We start from the raw sequence: 25083 nt of genomic DNA on the forward strand, positions 1-25083 counted from the left end.
CGGCCACCAGGGGATGCTCGGCTACCCACGTAACAAAAGAGAGCGCCAGTACGACTCCGACCAATGACCCGAATAGTTCACCCTTGTAAATCCGCAACGGAGAATAAATACGTCCATCCGGACAATTCACGCTGAGTATCATTGCTTCGTACATCCTACATCATCGCTAAAGCGCACTACCTACCTTTAGAGGCATCATTGCAAGAAATACCTCATACTGCAAGGATTTTGTCGGGGAGTTGTATGTAAAAAAAAGTTCCGTTTCGTCTATGTTATATGACGCGGGGAATACTTCTAAAGATACTTATGATCGGAGTCCTCTCTTCCACGACTTCAGGTTTACACCGCAGGCATCACCAGGGGAGTTGTGAGGGGAGATAACGCTTTGGTGCTTCGCATTAGTATAATCAACCTTCCGCACTCTTAAAATTCTCGATTCGCAATCTATCCCTAAAATACTCCGCTTCAGGCTTGGGCGTAGCCCCTTTCTCAGAAGTTACCGCAGATTTGAATGGGCAAAACCACCCGAACAAAGCTCCTTATAACTCTTCATTGTCTGCATTCCTTGGGCGCTTTCGTTTTTTTTAATTTTGCAGAGCGAATAGGAAGATAAATTAATTTCGACACTCATATTACTCCTTTATTTTTATTTTCTCGCTTAGACGTGTTTGGTGTTTTTTGGCTGACTGCCATCAAATGCTTTCTATTCACGCAACTCACGGACTTGCGGGTATGCTGCCGACTGCTTTCTGCCGCCCGAGGAACAAAAGAAGATTAAGCATTCGCGAATGCTAATGCCACAATATTTTCACCAAAATTAACTACTTATTTATCGAACGACAGTTTACCACATAACTTTGAGACTGAGCACTCCATTAACTTCATTTCTAACAGATCGGTAGCAATTACAGAGGTTAAGGAGTCTTGATGAAAGTCTTCCGGCGGTGAAACCCTCGCTATGGCGAGAGCCAACACAAAAAGGGTCTCGTAAAAACGAATTTTTTAACACGCTTATTGTAGGGTCAATTGACGGTGCATCGGCTATCTCTCGTTATAGCGGGAGTGTCGCTATAGCCCGTACTCGCTTTAACGAGGTTCCACTGTATTTTTCAATTTCTTCGTGATTGAAAGTTAGTTTTTCCTCAGAAAAATCAACATTTTTAATTGCTTTTTCCCAAATAACCTGATAAAGACGCATTTATCAAAAAAATGAAAATTATAAAATTATAGCTGTTAATGCAATAGAGAAAATTCTTTTTTCCTGTTCCCTTGACGACCAATATGAACCGAGATACGGCTTCTTAATGGATAGATTTTGTTTGCCAAATGCTAAATTTTAGAGATTCAATGTTAGATAGCGGGAAAACGATGCAATTATGATATCATTTTTTAATCTTTTTAAAAAAACCTTTCTTTAGAATCGCAAAAAATGTCTTTAGCATGAAATTTGAGTGAGTTGTGATAGAAATAAGCTCAGTTCCTACTTTTCTATACAAAAACATCAGTGTTATAACCACACAAACTAAAATTGATGTTTTCCCTTAGCTATTCTATTTTATTCAGCCAAATCTATTGACCGTGATTACTATCCTCTTACATTATTTTTAAAACTCTTTACCTTTGTGGTCTAGATATATGTCTCTATGTCATTAAATTCAAACCGTTATGCAACGTGGACCCTCTACGTGAAATTACGAAATAAAAGTAATGAACTTAAAATTTTAATCTGGAGTATCTTTAAACAGCCTTAAAATTTTTCAAGGAAAAAATATATTCAGTGATTCAATTAATTGCTGTTATTCTATGAAAGTATCATACAGTCTAATAAATGGCTAACTCTAAAAAATAAATGAAAAAATATTTTCAGCGCATCGTCAAAACGCCATGTGATCAGCACAACCTTTTACTAATATTTTACTATGTGTGGACTTTTACTATTCACTATGTGCGGACATTCTCCTTTTAAAAAATATGTGAGTCGTCACAGGAATTGGCTTTTGTGGTAACAGGTGTCAAAATACATTAACACCACTCTATAGTGAACCTCTTTACATCATAAACCTCCATAATTCATACCACCCTTACCGTCCCGTCAGATTTACATGTAAATTTATGGGCAAACCTCTTTGCAGTGAACCTCTTTATATCGTAAAACCTCCACTTATCATACCAAGGAGACACCCCGGAAACTGCCTTACTATCTCCGCAAATCATACCAAGACAAGTAGAGACCATTAATGCAGCCACGATTACGTATATGGAATGTCATATTCAGCCATAAATGTTTCACACTTATTTTTTTTTCTTATAAACCTTTATTATGCTGTAATTTTCACGTTGACCATCGGTTGTGGCCATTTTGTTCCATATGAGAGCGTACCTAAGAGTGAATAAGAAAAAACGTATCCAACTGTCCTAATCATTTTAAGTTCCTGTTGAATTGAGAGAGATCACATCGTTTTCATTTGAATCATGGTAAAAATCATGCAATAGCACTCGCTTTCTGTAATTATTAAATAATAAATATATGTTAAACAATGCATGCATATTTTTTTAAACACATAAATATAAAAGTTTAAAAGACAGTAGAGCCTTTCATATCTGAAGTACATGTATAAAAAAATGGTGCCCATCACTGAAACCTCTATATAGTGAACCTCCTTACATAAAATTGCCCAAATTTTGGTCCCCTCCATTAAGATGTAAAGAGATTTATTAGCCGTATATTAACCTTGGATATAAAAACATTTTTCTGCATAATCTACTCACCAAACTTTTTTTAAGGCCATGAGAAAGTTTATGCAATAAACAATCCAGCTGTGAAATTTATTTGCGGTAGGGGAATACAGGATTGGAATTAAAAGTAATCAAATTCTGATATTTTAAACCCTTTTTATTGCAATAAAGGATTGTTCATTACAAAAAATATTAAAGTACAAAAATAAGGTAAACTCTTAATTTTTAACAATTAGAGAGATTCCAAAGTCGTTAATTGAAGGAAACTTTTGATCCTTGTTATAAAAAAATTGAACTCTTTGGGTAGAAAACATAAGATGATATATGACGATTTGGTTAAAGGTAAAATTGATTATTGTTGACAATGATATTGCAACTTCATTTATCGTTTGCTTAGCAGTCCGTCTTGCTGGCAAAGCCGAAAGGACACACGTCCCTCACTCCGCAAGAATTTGCTTACAACTGTTTTCACATCAACATTACTGGGTCTCAATGATTACACTCGCTTAACATATCAAACAACGGACTGGCTTGCTCTGGCTGGATCACAGACACAGTCAAATAACTGACGCAGAAAAACCTTTAAAAAACAAGAGGGTTTCACTAAAAAAAATGTTACATTATCCATATTTGAGACAGCCTCCTGAGCTGGTAGAACAACATTTCCTGCCTGCTTTATCAAATGATTGGTATCATCTGCATACATAAATACTTCACCATTTAACGAGTTAGGTAGGTCATTAATATAAACCAAAAATAGTAGTGGTCCCAGGATGGAGCCTTGGGGAACCCCTCTGACAACTTCCCGATAGGAGGAAGACCATTTTTTCATATTACTACTAGAAATAGTTACACATTGCATTCTCTTTGACAGGAAAGATTGTATTAAATCTGCTGCAATACCTCTTAGCCCATAGCAGTGAAGTTTATGAAGAAGAATCACATGGTCAACCGAGTCAAAAGCTTTCTTAAGATCGTAGGATATGCAGAGTGTGTGAACGTGCTTGTCTAGGCCATCAAGTACAGAATCAAGAAATTTGTAAAAAGCAAGCTCAGCAGAATGCCCTTTTGAGAAGCCAAATTGGGACTTAGATAAGATACTATTTTTTATTAGAAATTCCATTATTCTGTTAGCAATTATAGTTTCAAATATTTTAGAGAATACAGAGATTTTTGATATAGGGCGATAATTATCCATTACCTCGTGATCCCCATTTTTGTATAGAGGCATGACAGTAGAACCATAGTACTGTATAACTTACAAATTGGCCAAAATGTTTCATATCGTGGGTTCCCTTTCGATACCCCTCACCCAGGTGTTGTGGGAAGGTGTTGTGAAAACAAAATCGTTCAGTTTTGATTACAGCTGTTGCCAATCGGTCAGGAAAGGCAGTGAAAGAAGCACACATGACTAAAAATAATCGGATTCAAAGAATATTGAAAAATTATTTCCCATTCATCAATCCTGAAACATCTAGAAAGAGAAGCTTTCTCACCTGAAGAATTGGATATCAGATTTGACCAATGTCGAAATTATTTTTTTTTTTGCATTGAAGCTCAGTGGAGAGCCGGTTGTCTGATGATCCATCCGCTAATAAGGAGAACCCCAACTGCTAGCGCTTCCTGCCTTCAAATAATCATACGTATCTATGGATGTCTTTAAACGGATCGAATCGCGCAGTTGACGGCACGGCGCCGTTGACGGCCGCCGTGGTCACCTCGGCGCCCATTTGATCAATCCAGTCCGGCGGGTCGCCGTCTACGGCGTGACATACAGGCACTGGTACATTGAGGCCGCTTTCTGACGAGACGACTTTTCGCCGGCCGCCGTTCACGTCACGACGCCGTGAAATTCAGGCCGCTTTCAGACGATGCGACTCTCTGCCAGGTTTTGCTAAGGTTTTCCTGCAGCAAGTTATCCAATAACGCTGTATAATGAGTCGCGATGAGTCATCGGAATTACTGCTCGTCATTGACGCGTGCCGGGCGCGAGAGCTTGTATGCCGCTCTTCCGCGGCCGCGTTAAATTTCTTTCGGCACTTTTTAATTCATAATATCTACTTCTTCAGGTGAGAAAGCGCCTCATTCTAAATATTTCAGGATTGATACATGGGAATCGACGAGAGAGGTTGTGATAAATTTAACGGCAAATTATGGAGGATAAATGACTGCAGTGCGCGATATTACGCGGATGCGTTACGGGCGAGACTAAACAAGCCAATTGACCTTTGGAATCGTAATTAGGTAGAGCAAATGAACTTCGGCAGCGTTAAACAATGAAGGCTTAGGCTGTAATAGATTATGACTCATTAGATTTGATTTTTTCGCTAATTCACACAAAATAGCAAAAAACGCGAAATTTCGTTTTTATTTACCGATTTCGCGTTATTTTGCGATATCGCGTCTCGCAAATTTCACGGACCTCTAATGATTAAGGATGAGAGATGTGGACCTCTCTTGCTTATGCTTAGTGACTGATTTGCCAAATGAACAAAATGTTTGTCATTGATGTTCCTCTCACAATGAGTCCACGCATTGTGGATATTATTAGTTTTATTGTGAATTTGGTTGTGGTAGTTAGTCTGTTGTAAATATTAGTTTCGTGGGGTACTATTGGAATTCCTTAGATTAGAGATTGAGTTTCTCAATCCCAAGTGTGCTCACCAGTCAGCCAAAATGTCCGTTAAGATATAAGGCAGCAAGTACATTTAGTAAAGATATTATTCATCATAATTAATGTTTTAACTATACAGGCAGAAGATGCCAGATGGCAGCATACCCAATGTACTTAAAGGATTTGGGAAAAACTTTGGTTCAAAGCAGCCTGGAATAATATGTCCTCACTTCTTACTGGTTGGATCACCAAAGCAAGGACACACTGACCATTTGGCTCCAGCAATGCTACACTGCCTAGAAGATCTTCCTGTTACAACACTGGATATTATGTCTCTCTTTGAAACATCTGCTAGGACACCAGAAGAAGCTCTCATTCATGTAAGGCTTGAAATGTAATTGCTCTTGAATCCAACACCTTTCTGATTGTCAGCTTTTCATGTCCTCGGTACATCACAGAATTGTTGTTTGGAGACACAAATTTAAGTCCTAATTTGTATAGGTACATAGTAAGTCTGTGCATTTTTTTGTAGTATTTTTGATAGCAAATTAAATTGATGGGAACGCGTAAAATATTTTGAGGATTAATGTCACAAAACTTCCACCATTTTGACCTGCGGAAATAAAATGTGATGCGTTATTTCAAATTACTTCCGCAGAATGTACAGGATCAAACATACACCAATGGAAGCAATTGAGACATTATATTACTTTGATACAGTTTTATCAATAATTGTTTGAATTTTCAGCGAAAAATACCAAAATAATAGAATGATCACGAAAATGCATTAAGTACCTACATAGAAAAGTGGCTTCCTCGGTTGTGCATTGGGATAATGATTGGCAAAGCATGGCCTTGCATGATAATTATTGAGCATAGCACTTATAAATTGAATGGCTAGTTTGTTATTAAGTGATGCAAAAATTTCACTTTTCGCCTGGATTTATGCTTAAGTTTATTGGATAGAAATGTCTCCATCGCCACACCAATCCTGTTCCTATACTAGTGTTGACAATAGGTTTATTGGCTATCATTTGCTCCACCTCCAGTAAAGTGACAATTTGGTATAGCAAGTGTTTATTAGAGCACTGTAGGGTCTCATTTTATCGAGGCTGTACTGTACTAATTATATAGCTCTAGTACAATGGAGGTCAACTACCACAGCACGGTTTATTCCTCCGCTTGAGAATCTTATGCAAGACATCTGTTTGCAATCCTTAATGATGGGCTCAGACTCACAATCAGAACCACCAGAACGCCCCACATGTTGAGAAACTACTGTGACCCCAGAGAACCACATTCTCTGACTTGGCGGCATATACTGACTTAAAGTTGCTTTACAAAACTGTTATCAATGAAAGATCACTCAGGCTTTACCAGAGAAATGTACTCAATCTTACCGAGGACTGAGCCACCAAGCTTTGCTTCTTTGATTGCCAGGATATGACACCCCCTCCATAAGTAAACTCAAGCCCAGAATATGAATTTATGTATATGGAGTGAGTCATTGCCCTTGCATGCATCAGAATACCCACACACTCTCACACCACTTTTCTGATACTCAAGACAGTGATCTGCTGTCCTTTCTGATATCTTAATACTCTATTTGATACAGGCCCAATGTTCATCACCATAACAATTTTTCTACCAAGATATTTCACTGCTTGTGTGGTTTCCTGTTATGGCCCACGCAATTGAAAGTCCAAGGGGCTTTCGAGGGATCCGAGGGTCCAAGGGATCAGGGCTGTGGGGTGGATGAGTTAACAATGTCCAACACTGTTTAGCCATGTAATCAGCAGTCCTCAAACCGCAGCAGTCCAAGGGTTATCATTTTGAATCAAAAGATCTCCTCGGTTGGTAGGACACCAAAGTTTCTGGAAGCACATCTTGAGGTTTTTTAATGTGTTGACATGTGCTTCTAAATTAATGGTCTGCCTCTTGGCATCAGTGGCATGGCAATGGCAATATCAGGTCACTGCAACATGCCAGTTGTTATAACCATGGATACCATCTTCTGATGTCCTCGTCCTCTGAGCCCAACAACTAACTGTACTCCTGTTGACAACAGATGCTCCATAGGCTTCTTAGTCGACCCTGTAGGATCAACGGACTCGGGATACGTCATCAGTCCCTATATAAACCGATCTCGCCCTATATACGCCACATCAAGTCCTACATATGGCCGTTTTTGGAACTAAACAGGCATAAAAGAATACCTAATAATTACAATATAGTGGTATATATCACATCGTTTTTGTGAATATATGTACATATATTAATATTTTTCATGTTTGGCACTTGGTACGCTTTTGAGAAACTAATACATACTTTGTCTACGTAGAACCACAGAAAATGTATTTTCATGATGGTATTTGCCATATAATAAACTTACCTATGGAAGGTAAAAGCGAATGACAAACCTTGATGATGCTACGTAATTTCCCAAGTCAATGATAATACCTATTTGCCCTGTACTTATCACTATCTTGAACACAGCGCTTTTGAAGTAATTTAAAGACAATATGATTCTACTTTTGGCTCGATATGAGAGTATTTGTAGCGATTATTATCATACCAACATGACCTGGCGGACTCCCTGACCTCCCTGAGTGCTGTTAAATCCATTTCTGCGTATTACTCAATCCACCCTCTCATCCAGGATATTCAAGGAACTCTTCTTTCGCTCAACAGCAAGGGAATTAAGATCTCCTGTACGTGGGTACCCGGACATACGGGTATACCTGGCAATGAGTTTGCAGATAAGGCAGCCAAGGATGCACTAGATTTAGCTGAATTGAAATGGGACATGGTGACTGCGGATGACCTTAAGGCAATGTTTCAAAAGCTCATTGTCAACAAATCACAAAATTCGTGGTATGAGACTGATAACAATAAGCTCTGAGCTATAAAAGCGCTAGTATCTGCATGGGCCTCTTCCATCAGGAGTAACTGGAGGGAAGAAGTCGTAATCACATGCCTGAGGATAGGGCACAGTGCCCTCACACACTTATATTACTTTACAGAGGAGAACCCACCTTGGTGTTGTAACGTTATATTATTTTTCCACTTCTAACTTAACAAATAATTTTATTAAACTTTATGAACAAGTTTTATAATTTGAAACTCGGGAGCAAAAAAAAACATCCACACGCCATGATTATTACAATCCAACTCCCCCTCTCTGCCTGCCGTTCACGACAATCTCCGTCCACCATCACTTGCCTCATTGTTCCTCTCCCACCAATTGTCATATCAACATTCTATGACTCAACTCAAATAAAACTCAAAATTAATTGTTACAGTGTGAAGAATGCAATTCACATTTGAGTGTTAAACACATCATGGCAGAGTGTGAAAAATATCGATTCGCTCAAGACAAGCACAAAGTGAGCATTACCTAAAAATCACAGTCTCAGTGATTCTCTGGAGCGTTTGTCATGAGTAATTACCTTTTTGAAGGAAATCAACGTTTTTAACGAACTGCAAATTAATTTAAACAGAAGCATGCATTTTTTAATTTTAAATATATTAGTACCCTTATCATTTTCATTAAGCACGTAAAATTTGTTTTACATTTGGACAGTTGTGGTGTAGAATGACCTTTGCTGTCGACGTACCCCAAAAAACAAGCTAACTAACTTGGCTTGGCTTCCTTAGATGCAAAATTGGTATCTTCAAGTGGCATTTTTTTAAATAATTAAATTATTCATGTGCTAAATTTGAGAAATTCTCTCCAAAAACACTTTAATCATTTAAGAATCTGAAGTGATGATATGGAAAAGCTTTCCAGTGCATGAAATTGTTACAAGGACCCCATGTGGGCTCTGAGTTGTCGATGATTTAATATATTTTCAGCATGTATCGATGTGAAACTATAAATTTTTTAAATCTATGAAGATTGCTACAATTTCCATTTGAAGAAACTGGCTTGGATATTAATTGATATTTTATTGATGATCAGTGTTTTTACTTTTTAAACTCAAAAGTATAGGTCTAAATTCAAATCTAGGTTCAAAATATAGGTTTATTGGTAAAATGTTTGATCTTGCATGTTGGTTCACTTTCGTGATCCAGTGCATAATTACTGTTTTTCCTTCAAGAAAATGAAAGAAGCTCGTCAAAGTCTTCCTGGGGTAATTTACTTGCCTGATATTTGTGGTTGGTGGAATTTGGTTGATGAGGCAGCAAGGACTGTATTTCTCACAATAGTAAGAGAACTGGATGCTGAAAATCTACCAATACTGTTGTTAGCCACTGCTCACGAAAAGTATGGATTGCTACCTGGAGAGGTTGGTTCACTTCATTTCATGCCAAAATTGTTGGTTTTTCTATATATTCATAATATGCAAATGTGACTTAAATTTTTTGTCTTCTGTGTAATGCTTAAGTTCTCTTCATCTTGCTGTAGATCCAGAAACTATTTTGTGATTTCCATGGACAAGTTTTTACAGTCAATAATCCATCTGAGAAAGAAAGAAGAGAATTTTTCTCGAGGCTCCTCATTAGAAAAGCTTCAAAGCCTCCATCAGCTAGTGATATGTCATGCAGTGAGTTTATTCACTTATGTCTATTACTTCTAATGGTAATCCACATCTTTTTCTTTAAAATTTAAAAATCTATTATTTCCTAACCAAGTAGTGTGTGGCAATTTCTAGCAAATTTAGGTGTACTATCATCAATTACTCATTATTGTTGCAACCAATATGTACCTGTTCGTCAAAGTACATGATGGGTAATTTTTGTTAATGCTGTTGTAATTGATACTAATGGCATGGACCATGCACTTAATACAAAATGTAGTTGTCACTTTAATAGCAAAGGCAAAAATAAGCTATGTGCTGAGGTAATTAACAGTGTCAGTAGAGTTATAAAAGATGAAACTCCTATGAATGCTGAAGGAGCTGATATGAAAAATGATCAAGGAGAAAGTGCAGCGATCAACGCAAATTTAACAAGGATTAAACACCCTGTTTTGTTTTAGCATGTTCACCCAAGCAATTGATTTGCTATTTATCACATGGTGGTGGACATAGTTGCTGAAAACACAGATTATATGTAAAACCACCTGTCTCATTGTTGAGTATTCAATTTAAATCATCATGCATTGGCTGCTCTTAAAAATCTATGGTCATTGTGTTCCATGGGTGAGTTGTATTGCTAAGGAGTAGGAAATATCTTTGGACTACCATTAGGTCATGCTGTCGCATGAACAGAACTTTTATAACCCACATGAATTGCCCAAAATATCCTCAAGCTATCCCACTGGCTAAAGGGCAAGGCTGATCAGAAATCTTTGTGATTCTAGTTCTCTCATCTTTGCTTCAAATCCATGCGCATGAAGTATGTATTTTGTTTGGTGGTGAATGAATGTAATACAGAGAGAACCCTTAGTGTGCCGTCTCATCCATAACGTCCCTCAAATTTTTTTTGTAGATGGCCAGAAGCAAGTCTTATTGTGCAAAGTGTGTGTAACGCTAGCTAGTTCTCCACCTGAGGAACCAGAGAAAAAAAAATCAAAATCTAGGAAGAGGAAAATTAAAGAAGTTAATCCATCACCCCAAGGTAAATGAAAAATAAATATTATAATTAATGTTCAGTGTCTCACCTGAAACATTCCTGTAAGTGGTATATATGTAACAGCAAAATAATTCTCAATTTAAGAAGATGCGATTTATCTTCTCCACATTAATACATATATATTCATGTTAAAAGTTTTTGTGTTCATCTATGGATCTCTTTTATTCTTCATTGGTATAAATTGAACTTTTAGGGCAGCCTCCTGAGAAATGCAAAGGAGCTGTTCCTTCTCAGCAGTTGAATTTTTATGAAAGTCCTGCGGGTACCTCTAGCATGTCAACTGAAAAACCAGGAGGGTGTACCATCAGTCTTGCGGGAATGAGAAATGATGAATTGAAGCAATCTACAAGCTCAAAAAACTCTGCCTCAAATTCAGAAAAATCTTCAACTGGTCATAGAAGGAAAAGCCATTCATCAAGGTCTCAAAAGCGACAGTCTAAATCAACTGATATTAAAAGCCAACTTAATCCATTTGAGAATATGAGTATTGAAGATGATATTCAGCCTTATAATTATAAATCTAAAGGGGATGATTTTCACCATGACACTTGTGATGGAGAAGATACTCTTTCGTCATCCTCTTCCTTGACTTCTATTGGTGATGGTGAGTTAGAAATTTGTTTTCTTGGTTCAGGTACAATCTAAAACTACATATCTTGCTCTGTTGGATTTCAAGTCCTGAGCCTGACTGACAAATGACATGCAAGTACAAGTCTCTTGGCCTAAAAATTTCTTTTCATGACCAACCATAGAGGAATGAGTACATACATATTTTTTCCTTGAGGGACTTATTCCTCAGCAAGTATTTTTTCTTTGAAGACAATGTTTGAGTTCTACATAATTACCAAATTAATGTAGGAAAAAATATTCTTTCATTAAAATATTTAAATCCTGTCTTGCATATAGGATTTGAATGCGTGAGAAATTCAGATTGCTGAAATGTATACTTTTTGTCCTTCATTCATTGTCCTTATGCTATTGTCCATTGTCCTTATGCTATTGTTGGTAATGGCTCGTGTATTATTTTACAGAGGATATGGCATCAGAGAAGCAATCTGCTGGCAGTAATGATTCTAAGTCTAATCCTGTTCGAATTGACCGTGACAGATTGGAGAAGTTAGTGAACCAAGCCGTCAATATCACTGAAGGCTGCACATTGCATGCAATTCTTATCCTTCACTCTAAACTCCTTCATTCTATCTCCAAATATAAAGATACCTTGGATCGTATGAATTTACCTCAGGTTAGTGTCCTTTCAAGTACATTTTAGATTATTTTTAATGAATGAGAAAGAGATTCATATATCACCCTGTTTGAGGAAGATATATGGATGATTTGCATTAACATAATTAGGCAAGGCGGTAACTAGAAAAAAATGTTGAGGGTATTTGATGGAAGGGTTGTTATCTATTGATAGCTCTTACTATTGTAATGGTGATTTACCTTTAACATTTCTTTGCTATTCAATGTATGTAACTTTAATTTTAAAAATTATACAGCAAAAGAAACTGAAGAATTTAGGGGGCTATTTTTTTAATTTAATTAATTAATTTATTTTTTTGTTTATAAACACATTACAATACATCAAAAATACATATCTCAAATATTAAAATATATATAATACATTAAAAACATTCCCTTTACAAATTCTTAACACGCTTTTCACTATATAACCAACACATATTCTGACTTATTGGGCAAGAAAAGATAAAAGAGAAAAACCCTGATATTACAATATTTTAGAATAAAAAAATATTTTTACAATTAGGAGACCTTCTGAGCCAAAACAGGCTCATCAGCAGGTTCTCCATAATTCATTTACAAGAAGTTAAAAACATCTAAAAACAATGAAAGAAACGATAAAAAACTTATGTCTTAAAATTAAAAATTAAAGTCCTCAAGTAGATAATTTAAAAGTTTACTTTTGACATCCGAATATGTGGTTAAACCATGCATTTCTTTAGGTAATTTGTTAAACAATTTAGGAACACTAACCACCATTTTGTTTTCACCGTATTGATTGAAGCATTTGGGGATTTTATATTGGTATAGATTCCTCTTTTCCATTTTATGAAAATTGTCTTTCAGTGTTTTGTATTTATTGGAAAAATAATTATCTATTACTAAAATATAGGTTAGAAGTTTTTCGAGTGGTAGTATTCTTAGTGTTTTATAGAAATTATTTGTATCGTGAGAGTCTGAGTTAGCTGACAAATTATTATCATTTTTTTTGTGGTATGCAATCGCTTTGATGATCCGGTTTTGTGTACTGTATAGTTTTAATTTATGTACCCTACAGGTTTTACCCCAAATAGTAACGCCATATCTTAATATTGATTCAGCAGTTGCGAAATACAACATCTTTTTAACTTTAATATGCAAAAAATCTCTAATATGATACATTTGATAACTAACCTTTCGTAATTTACTACATACCTTCTCACAGTGTTCCCTAAATTTGAATGTCTGATCTATTATGATACCGAGATACGTATATTGTGTTACTTGTTCTAATTTGTTGCATTTACACACAGACTTGGTTATTTCAGTATGCAGGCATTTATAATCATGTATTGTTATGTGAATCTGTTGAACGTTAGCTGCATTATTGGCTATGGACATAACTTTGGACTTCTTCATGTTGATGGAGAGGTCATGGTCATGTGACCATTTTGTTAAGTTATTTACATCATTTTGCATGTAGGCAATGGCAGTATTTAAATCTCTATGAGCAGATATCAATACAACATCATCAGCATAAAGTAAAATATTACAATTTAAAATAACATTAATAATAATAATAATAATTTATTTTGTCTAGAGACCTTACAGCAAAAGATATAAGACACGTCATGAAAGGAAAAAAATGCATATATATATATATAATAGATTATAAATAATTGTATGTTCACAGGATATTAATGCTTAATTAGAGGAATCAAATAGGTATTCGTTAACAGAATAATAATTCTTCTCATGAAGAAAAGATTTTAACTTCCTTTTGAATGACTCCATTGACTGAATTGATTTCAAATGCGCAGGAAGTTTATTATAAATTCTGAGGCCCAGCTCGCGTGGGCCCAGCTTTGATCTGTTAGTCCTAATGGAATGATAATGAAGGTTATTACAATTCCTAGTTTCATATTTGTGAACATCACAATTGAGCATAAACAAATCAAGATTATAACGTACACAAATTAAAATTGATAATAAATATACACACGGGAGTGGAAGAATGTTAAGTGCTTTAAAAATAGGCTTGGAGGGAGCATCAAAAGGTTTTTTTGCAATGATTCTAATTGCACGTTTTTGTAATGTGAACACCTTGGAGGCATGAGGGGATGAGCCCCAAAAAATTATATTGTATGACATTCGAGAATAAAAGATACCGTAATACAATGTAAGAAGAATATTTAAATCAACAGAGTTCCTAAGGTGTCTTAATAGATAGCAGATTGAACTTAGTTTGTTGGCTAAGAAGTCAATATTCATCTCATAGGACATATTACTACATAAGTATGCACCAAGGAATTTTGTGTGGGACACATTCTCAATAGACTTTTTATCCAATCTAATTAGGATGCTCTCGAGAACATTGCTATTACCACAAAATTGAACAGTGTGTGTCTTTTGTGTGTTTAAAATCAATTTGTTAGCTGTACACCAGCTCAAAATACTATCATTTGCATTTTTAGAGCTCATAATAATGTCATTTTGAGTTGGAGAAGAAAGTAAAATATTCGTATCATCAGCATATAATATGACTTTAGAACCTGGAATATTACTGAGGGAATGAGCTAAATCATTTATGTAGATTAAAAATAAGATTGGGCCTAAGATTGAACCCTGAGGAACTCCTACGGTGGTAGAAGTACTTTTGGAAGAGTATATACTGCCATTTACAGACAGTGAGACAGCCTGTGTCCGATTGCTGAGGTATGACTGAAGCCATTTATTGGCAATGCCTCTCACTCCAAAATAATTAAGTTTACGAAGTAGGCGAGAGTGATCCACAAAATTGAATGCCTTGGAGAAATCATAAAAGATTCCTACAGTTTTTTGATTGTTGTCAAGTGAGGACAAAATAAAGTCAGTGGCATGGAATAGAGCAGATGTAGTAGAGCGATTTTTACGGAAGCCATGTTGATTTGAGGAGATTAAGGCATATTTATCCAGGAAAGACATTAATTGGTTGTAGAATACTTTTTCAAATACTTTAGATAAGACATTTTGTTTAGCAATTGGCCTATAGTTATCCAAATTATTGGGGCAGCCTTTATTTTTATATAAAGGGTTAATAATGGAATGCTTGAGAGAAGATGGGAAAATCCCTTGAGTAAGGGATTCATTAATCAGAAATAGAAGAGGTTCCTTTATGCGTCTATAAGAGAGATATATTATTCTCCCAGGGATGTGATCAGGGCCCGAAAAGTTTTTGTTAGCTAGGGTTGAAATTATAGCTTGTAAATCTGATTCCGTACAAGGATGAATAAAAATTGAAAAAGCACTAGACTCTGGACTATGGAGCAAATTTGCAGAAGAGGTAAGAGAGGTGGGTAACGGTGGTGTACACTCAATACATTCAATGAGGCTTTGTTGCTATAAAGTAGGTATTCTCTTGAGTGAAGCTTTTTGGTAGAATTCTAAAAAAATAATTATGTTTGTCTATTAGCACGAACTGGTGGGCAGAACTTGGCATTAAAGCTACATATATTATCAAAATTGACATTGGAAAAATACATCCAATGCAGTTATACGAAATGTAGTCAGCAGGTTAGGTGGCTATAGGATTTATACAGGCTATCTCTGCTTTTGGAAGAAACTACATTGTCCATGAGTATTGATACTACAGTATACTGCATATGATCACAAAAAATATGGAACTACTATTGTTTTTACTGTTTCTAGTGAGCCTTAGGGTAAAAACGAAAGTGTTGCAGTGCTCTATGAATTTTGAGAAACCTATAAATTTGAACTGCCTAATCCAAACATTTCTGGGTTGGTAAATGGGGCCTGAAACATATACAGTTACAAAGGAATTTTGAAGCTACTTTGCAGAAAATATGGTACAATTTTACAATTTCTAATAAATCTCTGCAACTTCTCTCCTTTTCTAGGTGTTAAAAATTCATATGATTGTCTTTATAATAATTATTGCAAAGTAGGGATTGCCCTTGTTATTTTACTTGCGCTCATGTGTATTATTGCTTTTAGGAGCTGGAAGAGAATTTGGAAAAGTTTGAAGAATCAGACGACTACCATGGACAAGAATGATTTACTAGGTATTCTTTTTTTTTATCTCCTCCTCCTCGTTCTGTATTGTCCTTGATAGAGTGCAAAACAAGTAAATTATAATTGTGAATAGTATTTTAGACACACAGTAATTTATCTTATGGTCTCAATTTCCTTGGTCTTATGGTTCCAAGTTTGTCTCAATAACAGCACAAATATGAGGAGTGCAATGTTCCAACAAAGTTGAAGTTAATGCGAGCTCCTAGTTATTGTGTTATTGATAGGTGAGTAATTTAAGAAGTGTTTTCAAGTCGTAAAATCTATAATACTATCCCTGCATTAATTCCTGGCAAAGCGTCTTCATGCAAGTTAATTATAATGAATACAGATATCAATGCATTGTGTAATACTTATGAAATATGACTTTCTAACATACTCTCGGCAATGTTTATAGCATGTAAGAAAAGTCACTTTTTCTATTGGATGGTAAACTATCATATATATTGTGAGGTAACTTGTGGATTTGGTTACTACTCTTAACTACTAGTGATTTTATTCCAGTAATCCAATTTTTCCTCTCATCCCGTACTCAATTCCATAAATTTCACCATTTTCCCCATGCATCCCTCAGATTTCGAATTGCCGATGAGCACATTGCCTATGTATCAGGATAACATGCAATATGTTGCCTGAATTGTAGGATACACAAGAGCAAGTGAGAAGTTAATCGGTTACCGCCTTCGAAGTCAGTGGGATTGAATGTCAAATTTAAGCTTCTAGTTTCAGATTTTATATTTGATGACAACATGGATGGGAAGAGAAGGTTTTCCAAAGTTCTACATTCATTTCTATTTCATATTTCAAGAAAAGTCATCATCCACAGCATTATGGACCCAGTGTTTGTGTAGAATTGCATTGGATTTACTGCTGTACTGAAGTTGATTTTTTTGTGATTTAAGGAATGGTGATTTCTATTTTGGTATTCCCAACAAATTTTTAGATTCCTGGCATAAATTATTTTAATTTCCTAAACTCCTTGACCCATCAAAGCTACTTCTTAGTACATATAAATCATCAAGGCTCTCTCAATCTAATTGCTTAAACTTTTGGAGGAAGTCGAATGAGTGGAAGATTGTAGATTTTGATAGTAACTTAGATTTTGTTTTTATTTTATAAATAGTTTATTGAGTCTTGCGATATCATCCATATAATCGATGAACCCAGTACTCATCATAATTTATAGAAAAATTGTACAAAAACATTGCACAACGTTAAATAGTAAATATATACACGTATAAAACCTTCAGTTATGATGTAAGCAGTCCACATTTAGGGATTGTCTGTGGTAAATCAGTCTCTTAAAAAATCACGAAAACACTTCTCACTTATGTACTCCTGTGAGGAAAAAACTATAACTCTTGGCGAGGTTTCACTTTGTGCCTGAAGTACTCTGGACAGTAGTTGGGTAGAGGCTCCATGGTGGGCTTGGACACTAGGGGTTTCTGTGGCTTGGTAGTGGCACCAGGTGGTGGCTTTGTTGGTATTCCATTATCCTCTGGTTCTTCCAAGCAGGGTGAGTAGAGTAATTCTATATCATCAAGGGCAATTATTCCTGAGATGGCAGTCTCATCAAAGTTGGATACAAATATTAGCTAAAAGAAAGAATTAGGGCATGTTAATGTTTTTGCAGAGAAATAAGAATTTGGGCACATATCATTGGCATCATTGTATCCATATATATATGAATCATAAATTAATGGAAGGAAAATACTTATGAATTTCTGGTCTTAAAAGTAACGATGAAAATACTGTTCATAGCCAATTGCTGTCTTTCTGAGAGGCATATGAGCCAAAGTTAATTGTCAGAGATCATGGCTAAGTCCTTTAACTGCTGAAGTATACTGTGACCTCAAATTAATTGAATTGTGCTTGAATAATATATAATGAATTGGTATTTTCCATGACTTATTTTGATTTTCTAATAAGTACGTATACATATTTAGTGTAAGCTATCCCTTCTAACAGTTGCATAATTTCGTATGTTTTTAGATGGAATATTTTGATTTTCCTACCTTAAATGGCCGTGACACATAAAGTGGAATATCAACATGAGTCCAGCTGGTTGTTGCATTTCCATCTTCCCACAGTTCAAATACTTTATCGGGATCGTATGCCAGCTGGGTCACTATGCCAGCTGGGTCACACGGTCCAAGTAAGCATGCCAAACCTGTAATAACAATTAGTGAATTAGGTGCTCTTCTTCAGATCAAAGCTTAACAGCTATGTTTCTTGAATCTTACCATTAATTCTGCAGGTTCGCTGCTGTCTATGAAGTACCAGAAACGTAAGCATCCAAGGACACCCACACTGTTCTCATCTTCACCACTTACTGCTTCTAATGGATGGAAATTTATTGACTGCAAGAAACCAGTAGTCTCTCCTCCCTCCTCGTATTCTGCATACACGTAGCCATCTGAAGAATAATTGTTGAGCTTGTTATTGATGTATGTTTGCATTTATGCGATGCAGTTGACTATAAAAATTACGTTTTCTTGCAATCATTCACCTGTAGCATTAACATTTCTCCAGTTCCAGACTGCTGATCCGCCGTTTTTGTAGCCACACTGATGGTAATTGAAGTCACAATGGATATCATACGGAAACCCTGGCAAGGGTCTATTTTCTGTTAGAAGAGAGGCAAACGTTAGCAAGTCATTTACGTAAATGTGATGTCATAAATATAATGAGCCGTGAAATCCCTTCCCCATGCATGGATTTACTCCCTGACTTTTCACTACTTATGCCTAGCAAAAGTTTTTTAATCTTGAATTTTTTGTCATAATTGAAAAAAAAAACAGGTATTTCTAGCCCTTTTATATTTTTTTGAGACTCTTCAGGAAGATAATACTAGCAATAGTTGTTGATAATTGGCTCATAATATCTGTATGAAGATGGGCCATTGAGACCTATCATATATAGCTAGCAGAAAAAAGACAGATCATTGCATTCCTTATCAGATATTGCAAGATTAAATAAATAAGGTTTCATAGTAAGATGTAAGAGGTTATTCGTCAGAGTGATTTAATGCTGAAAATGTTTCCCTTTTTCTCTATACAGCTATGAGTTAGTCTTATTGTTATGGTTGTGTAATGAAAGCTACCTTCGTTTTCATTTTGCTTACCTTGGCACTGATAGAGCCTGTGAAGTCTCCTTATGTCACTGTCACTCAATCCCTTTTTCTTCCAGATTGGACCAATTATTGTTCCGTCTTGTTTTGCTTGCAATGTAGCAGAAACTCCATCCTGCAAATTGTGAGTGTGCAGATAAATTAAGAGAGGCAGATATTCTTTTTATAGTTAGTAATGATGTCACATTTATCAAACTGTTCTCTGAATCCATGAGCAATTTTTAAAAGTCAGAAGGAACTTATTAATTTTCTCACCTTAGAGAATGCATATTCATCGTACATCATGATAGATTTATAGTCAAAGGCCTCTCCTAAAGTGTTCACAGTTGATGGCTCATTTTTATCAAATGCTGATTGATATCCCTGAATGGAAAAAAAGATGAATGAATGTTGTGTCAAGGTAACCACCATTTTTTCTGAAGATTTGAATCGGGAATGACTTTGCATGGACCAATAAATAATTCTAGTGGATTTATTTTTCACCAAGGATGCTGGATTGAATGTGCATGATTCAATTCTTGTTTAGCTGACTTCTTCCCTGCGGTAATAAGCGTGATTTTTGTACCCTAAATTGACAACCTTTCATTGAAAATGTGCTCGAATTGAAGGGGTCACGTTAAAAGAGTGCCGATCGTCAATTTAAGTTTTCAAGACACATTTTAAAGCTTGATTATATCCATAAATTTTTGTAATTTTTTACAACCAATTTCAATACATTTGTATTAAGTTTATGCAATTAAATGTTAAATCACTTAATCCTAGCTAAACTAATATGGCTCCTCTATTTTATTCTGCAATGGGAAGAGAAAATTCTTACCGGAATGATGTTTTCCCAATACACCCAGATCCATTCATCACGGTCGGGTCTGTTCATTTCATGCCAGAAACCAATTGCATGAGCCAATTCATGGATGACAATACCCAGGTACCAGCATCGCTCTCCCAGTGAAAGTGCCTGCTCTCCCTCACCTGTTCGTCCCACTGATGACCAACATGAGCCACTGGAAGTAGTGAAGACGAAAACACGAGATGATTAAGGGGGACTGTTGGAGCAAAAGATTTTCTTTTTTATATGCACCAATAATTGATTCATGTAATGATTTACCTGCTATCTGCATTGAAGAATATGTTTACACTGTTTGGCTCACCGGTCCATTCTTTGAACCTAATGCAGGCTCTTTTGTGGTAGTGATTCATTGCTTTCATGAGTATTTCACACTGTGGAGAGTCCGGGCAACCTTTGGAAAATAGTTTTGAATTAATTAAGCTAAATGTATCAGGGGTACGTGTCTCTAATTCATCCAATAGAACTATGTATGTATTATCAAATGGGCATTTGAATAAAAATCCTCTCTTTGATTAACATAAAGAATTTATGGGTTATCTTTAGCCTTATTTTCAAGACCTTGCTAAAGTTATGTATATTAGAGGTTCTCATGAAGCTGAATCAGCTACTTACCCACACTGTCATCAACTTTGAACACTAGTGCTCCCACGGGCCACTTGAGACTTGGGTCGGAGACTGCATTCCTACCCTAAAAAATTATGGTTATTTTAGTGCAAATAAGGAATGCATTCTAATGCATGCATTAGAATATTTTTAACTAAATTACGGTAGGAATAGAAAAGTCATTAAAATTGGCTAAGCAGATATGAACTAAATATTCGTTGGTATTCTTCATGTTAGTGGATATTTATCAGTCAGAAAATGGGGAGCATGGTCTCTAATTAATATTTATAATTTGTGACTGTTTATAGGCAACAACTATGGGAGTTATCACAAAATTTTCTTTTTCTTTAGAGTCAGTTTCATCCCTGAATTTTATAGAAAAACTATTTGAAGCGTGAAACATGATTTGGATTTTAATGCTGTTTTGTATGAAGTAACAAGTCCAGATATGTTCACATTTTCCCATTGGGTGAATCCAATGTATTTCTTTGGTATAGAAGGCACTAAGCCAGAAATTTGCTTGGGGAGGACCTTTGATGGTATGTGGCTTGCCTATACTGGTATTTTCTTGTCAATCTGCTCTATGCAGGAAATTATAAGTTTCATTAAACCAGCTATATATATTTTTTGAGTGTGCTCAAAGTTAAAATAACCCTTAGGCTGTGGGATTTCACGGTTTTAGCTGCCATCCAGTACAGAAGAGATCCCCTGTGCAGGAGGCACCCCCTGCCACAAGGACTGGTCTGGTAGAGCTAAGCCCCTTAGCAATCCTTAGGTGAAGGAAAGCGCCCAATTGCAACATATCCAGGTAGGAATAAACATTTTGGATAAATTCCGCAGTCAGCATGCAAAACGTATAAAAAAATTCCCGCACTCTCATTTGCTATTGGCAGACATTATGAAATGTAACTATATCGAAAGGTGGAGAGTAAGAAGATATCTATATCTGGGCCAGTGGTCTTCTTGCAGATGTGTCGTGGGTAGTCGACACAAGGAAAATATGTTGTTAGGGCTCCTCCGGCTATGTACCTGTTCTGCAAAATATTTCTTAATTTATCTACTCAGCTTTCACATCTTTACTAGTCAGATCTTTTGACCTTGATAATGAATTTTAAGAAGCTTAACGAAAAGTTAGTGAGTGAAACATTTTTGCGGAACATTACTAAGGGAAGTCATTTCCAAATATCGCTGTTGATGTGATAGAATGAATTCATTTGGAAGGATTGCACTTAAGACTATCTTCCAAACATTTCAGGGATACGGTCATTTATACCCCTCAATCCCCTACCCCCGCTCGTTACGGTCTCACCAGGGTTTTTAACTCACCGCTGAAGAAGGTACGATGTCCCCCTCCAACATACCCTCGCCGTAAAGACCCTCGTCTGTCCCGTCGCCAGCGTCCATTTCGGCATCCTCCGTCAAGCCATCCACATCCACCGTGAAAGCGGGCAGAGGGGGCGGCGGAGGCGGATTCACGGCGGCGGGCTTCCTCTCAGGGGGCACTGGGGGCGGAGGCGGAAGGCTAGGAGGCCTCACTTTCTTTGGCGGCGTCGTATCCGTCTCGTTCGCCTCAGGGCTCGGTTCGGTCGCCGGCGGCTTTGTCGGCTGCTCTTCGTGAGTTGATTCCAATCCAGGGTCCGCTGGCGGCTCCTCAACCTTCCACCTAAACCGTGAACGAATTGGTTCCGGAGACGACCCTTGCAATAAGCTGCATATCACTAACACGATCACCAACACTGAAGTCCGCTTCAGAAGGCTCGTCATCCTCGCCACTACGGTTTGCAGACTCTTGGAGACGGTCCCGATCGAAAATTCTCGAGAAAGAAGTTCTGTGGACCTAGTGTTAACCAGAAACCCTCTTCTTTCTTTGCACTGAAACTCTCTCTGCTTCCCTGCTGAGGGGACTGATGAAGTGGTCTGCGTAGCCTCGATCATTTATACGGCGCCCTTATCTAGTTGCCGGTGGGTTGCGGGGAATTTCTTAGCGCCCTCACTGGGTCTATTCCGTCCCTGACTCGGTTAGCGCTGATCGGGTCGGCCCTGTTGGGTAACCGGTCTCGCGGACGCGGGGGTGATCGCAGGGGAAGAACCATGAAAATCGGCCGGGATGGAGTGGTCCACTCGTGGGAGGAAGTGGCACATTTCCCCTTCCGGCAGATCTTGCGAGATAAGATCCGTGACACGGATTCGAAATTGGGTCTTGTTTATTTGCTTGCTACTGAATTCCCAAGCACCTCGCATCCGTCTCCATTGGACAGAAGGTTGGGCTAAGCCCAAACGCATTGGATCGGTGCGTGAAAGAGATAATTAGTGAAAAAACAAAGATGATTCACGAAAAAAACGCAGCATCTTCAGCATAGTGCATGAAGCGGAAATGGTTTCTTTTCAGATTAAATTTTCAGATTATTATTTGTAGATCGAAATTTTTGCTTCATTTCAAACGAAGTGTAGTCATACTGCTTCTCCGAGAAGCTATTCTATGAATTACTTAAAATAATGCTCCTATTTCAATAAATGACATACATTATTGTACGCTTTGTTTACAAACAATTTGGGTGGTGTTGACTCTTAAACTGCGTTATACGTCACGTTTAGTTGGAAAAATTTGTTCTCATAACAAGTTGTGTAGCCAGAAAATGAATAGTGGGAAAAATGGTGATGGGTTTTCAATTATTTGCGGTCACAAGTAATCAATTGCTATTCACAATTATTATTTTGGGGCAAAATTCCTCCGGACCGGGATTAGAACCATAGACTTTAGGCTTTAAGCGCAGCAGGGGCGCAGCTAGGAATTAAGGCTGGGGGGGGTTTAGGTGCAACTAATACCGGGGTGTGTCAGGGTATGAAATACCCACCAGGATAAGCGGTAGGTGCGAGACTAATAAATTGCGGAATTTTAAGATAAATGGTTCAAAATGGTGAATTTTACGGCTTTCTGAGGGACATTTTTATTAATCCTTACACTATTCTATTAGCAATATCAATTCAATTAAGTGGAATGGATTAAACTTAAAAACATTTCTGAGCTCTAAGGGGGGGTTTATCCAACACCACCTAGTCTAGGTGGTGTTGGTTTATCCCCCAAAACCCCCCCTCGCTGCGCCACTGCTGCGCAGGACTCCACGCTGTTGATGCTCCTTAATTTCCATAGCAATTTTACCGAGAATTACGTAGGCCACTTTGCGATAGAGTTTCGCGGAGTGCGGCCAAGGCTTTTCCGTTACCCCGCGACGCATTTTACTACCACAACATCCCACCGCCTTCAACTGATTAATCTTCGTGGTTTGGCCGAATGACTTTCCCTATTTTACTAGCTCCTCCTCACCATGCTTTTGCTTCCTCATATTCACTCCCTTCTCTTTCTTCCTCCATTTTACCTCCCCGGAGCAAGCTGGTGTGCGCTCTATATTCTACATTACACATACGAAATCCTTAAACGAGGATAGGAGTAAACTCTCCTGGAAAGTTATGTTCAAAGTAACCCAGCAACCAATATCTCGCTCCTAATCGTGATTATAGTGTTGAATTGCTTAGTTTTCGGAGAAACAGCAGCTACCCACAAAGGTAAGACATCAAAGTTAAAGGAAGCTTAATGATAGTTACATTGAATTGTGTAGTGGTTTTTTCTGCGCATTCCTGATGGTGGCCTTTTATTTATCAGAAGTTGGATCTTTCACTTTTACGCCGGCATGACTTTCACAGTAAATTTTCTGTGATGTGCATCGATATTGAAACGGAAGATCATAAATGAGAATGTTATTGGCTAAAGGGAATAAATTAGAGTCAGATCCATATCTTGATCGTTTAGATGAATAACTACATTCATTAATTTTCCTTTCAGACGGTTGCAGAAATGGAGAAATTAGGGGTTGAGGAATATCAACTGGTTTATAACACTATATTGTCTTCGGATAACTCAGTTTCTAGTCTTTATACCGGTGAGTCTACCGAAACACCTACAGCTTAATAATTATTGCATCATGTCTGTGTATTTCATTTGTTAGACATTCTTCCTTCTTTCTTCTTTGATTTGCACAATCAGACTTTGATAAATGCTGTAAAATGTTATAACGGCTTTCTGCTCGGGTGTTGTATGGAGTTAACCTTCCTTAAGCTCAACAGATATTTCTATACTTTTTACCGATAAAGATAGCTTTGTTTATTTTAAAGATGAAGGAAGCTTCTTGCTCTCTTTCCCCCAAAGCTAAGGTATCCGGGAAGGTGCCACTGGTGCATAAGGTTCCTAATTTAGTGCATTAGGAAATAACTTAGGAAATTAGTTTAAGG

The 25083-nt window shown here is 37.0% G+C and overlaps 2 protein-coding genes across 10 annotated transcripts in view; one reads left to right on the forward strand and one right to left on the reverse strand.

Moving 5' to 3' along the window:
* The window catches only part of LOC124156122 (ATPase family AAA domain-containing protein 2-like), a 66593-nt gene extending 45875 nt beyond the window's left edge, over positions 1-20718 (forward strand). The window contains exons 7-17 of one of the 9 annotated variants that reach the window (XR_006864268.1): positions 5490-5730; positions 9451-9639; positions 9759-9897; positions 10784-10912; positions 11121-11531; positions 11959-12170; positions 16142-16209; positions 18474-18663; positions 18749-18885; positions 19406-19470; positions 20231-20718. Coding sequence is in view for 1 of the 9 variants with exons in the window: in XM_046530458.1 (XP_046386414.1) it covers positions 5490-5730; positions 9451-9639; positions 9759-9897; positions 10784-10912; positions 11121-11531; positions 11959-12170; positions 16142-16201 (1381 nt within the window). In the remaining 8 variants the exon portion in view is untranslated. Of the gene's footprint in view, positions 1-5489; positions 5731-9450; positions 9640-9758; positions 9898-10783; positions 10913-11120; positions 11532-11958; positions 12171-16141; positions 16210-18208; positions 18296-18473; positions 18664-18748; positions 18886-19405; positions 19471-20230 lie in introns of those variants that run through there. The other 8 variants (XR_006864267.1, XR_006864266.1, XR_006864270.1 and 5 more) reach the window with 8 other exon arrangements.
* LOC124155212 (meprin A subunit beta-like) lies at positions 17569-22560 on the reverse strand. The gene is made up of 10 exons (XM_046528928.1): positions 22123-22560; positions 20806-20881; positions 20452-20707; positions 20164-20347; positions 19602-19709; positions 19320-19461; positions 18726-18824; positions 18441-18632; positions 18232-18344; positions 17569-17811 (listed from the first exon to the last, which is right to left on the reverse strand). Exons 1-10 carry the CDS (start codon positions 22558-22560, stop codon positions 17569-17571), a joined length of 1851 nt encoding a protein of 616 aa, XP_046384884.1.
* Between the last annotated feature and the right edge of the window lie 2523 nt (positions 22561-25083).

This window comes from Ischnura elegans, chromosome 3 (genome assembly GCF_921293095.1).
Source record: "Ischnura elegans chromosome 3, ioIscEleg1.1, whole genome shotgun sequence".
NCBI lineage: Eukaryota > Metazoa > Arthropoda > Insecta > Odonata > Coenagrionidae > Ischnura > Ischnura elegans.

Coding starts and splice junctions, on each gene's coding strand:
- LOC124155212 (XM_046528928.1), bottom strand. CDS start 22,560: ATGACGAGCCTTCTGAAGCGGACTTCAGTGTTGGTGATCGTGTTAGTG. Junction 20,348..20,451: donor TTCTTCAATGCAGATAGCAG/GTAAATCATTAC, acceptor CACTACTTCCAG/TGGCTCATGTTGGTCATCAG. Junction 17,812..18,231: donor ATGTGTCACGGCCATTTAAG/GTAGGAAAATCA, acceptor TCTTTCTTTTAG/CTAATATTTGTATCCAACTT.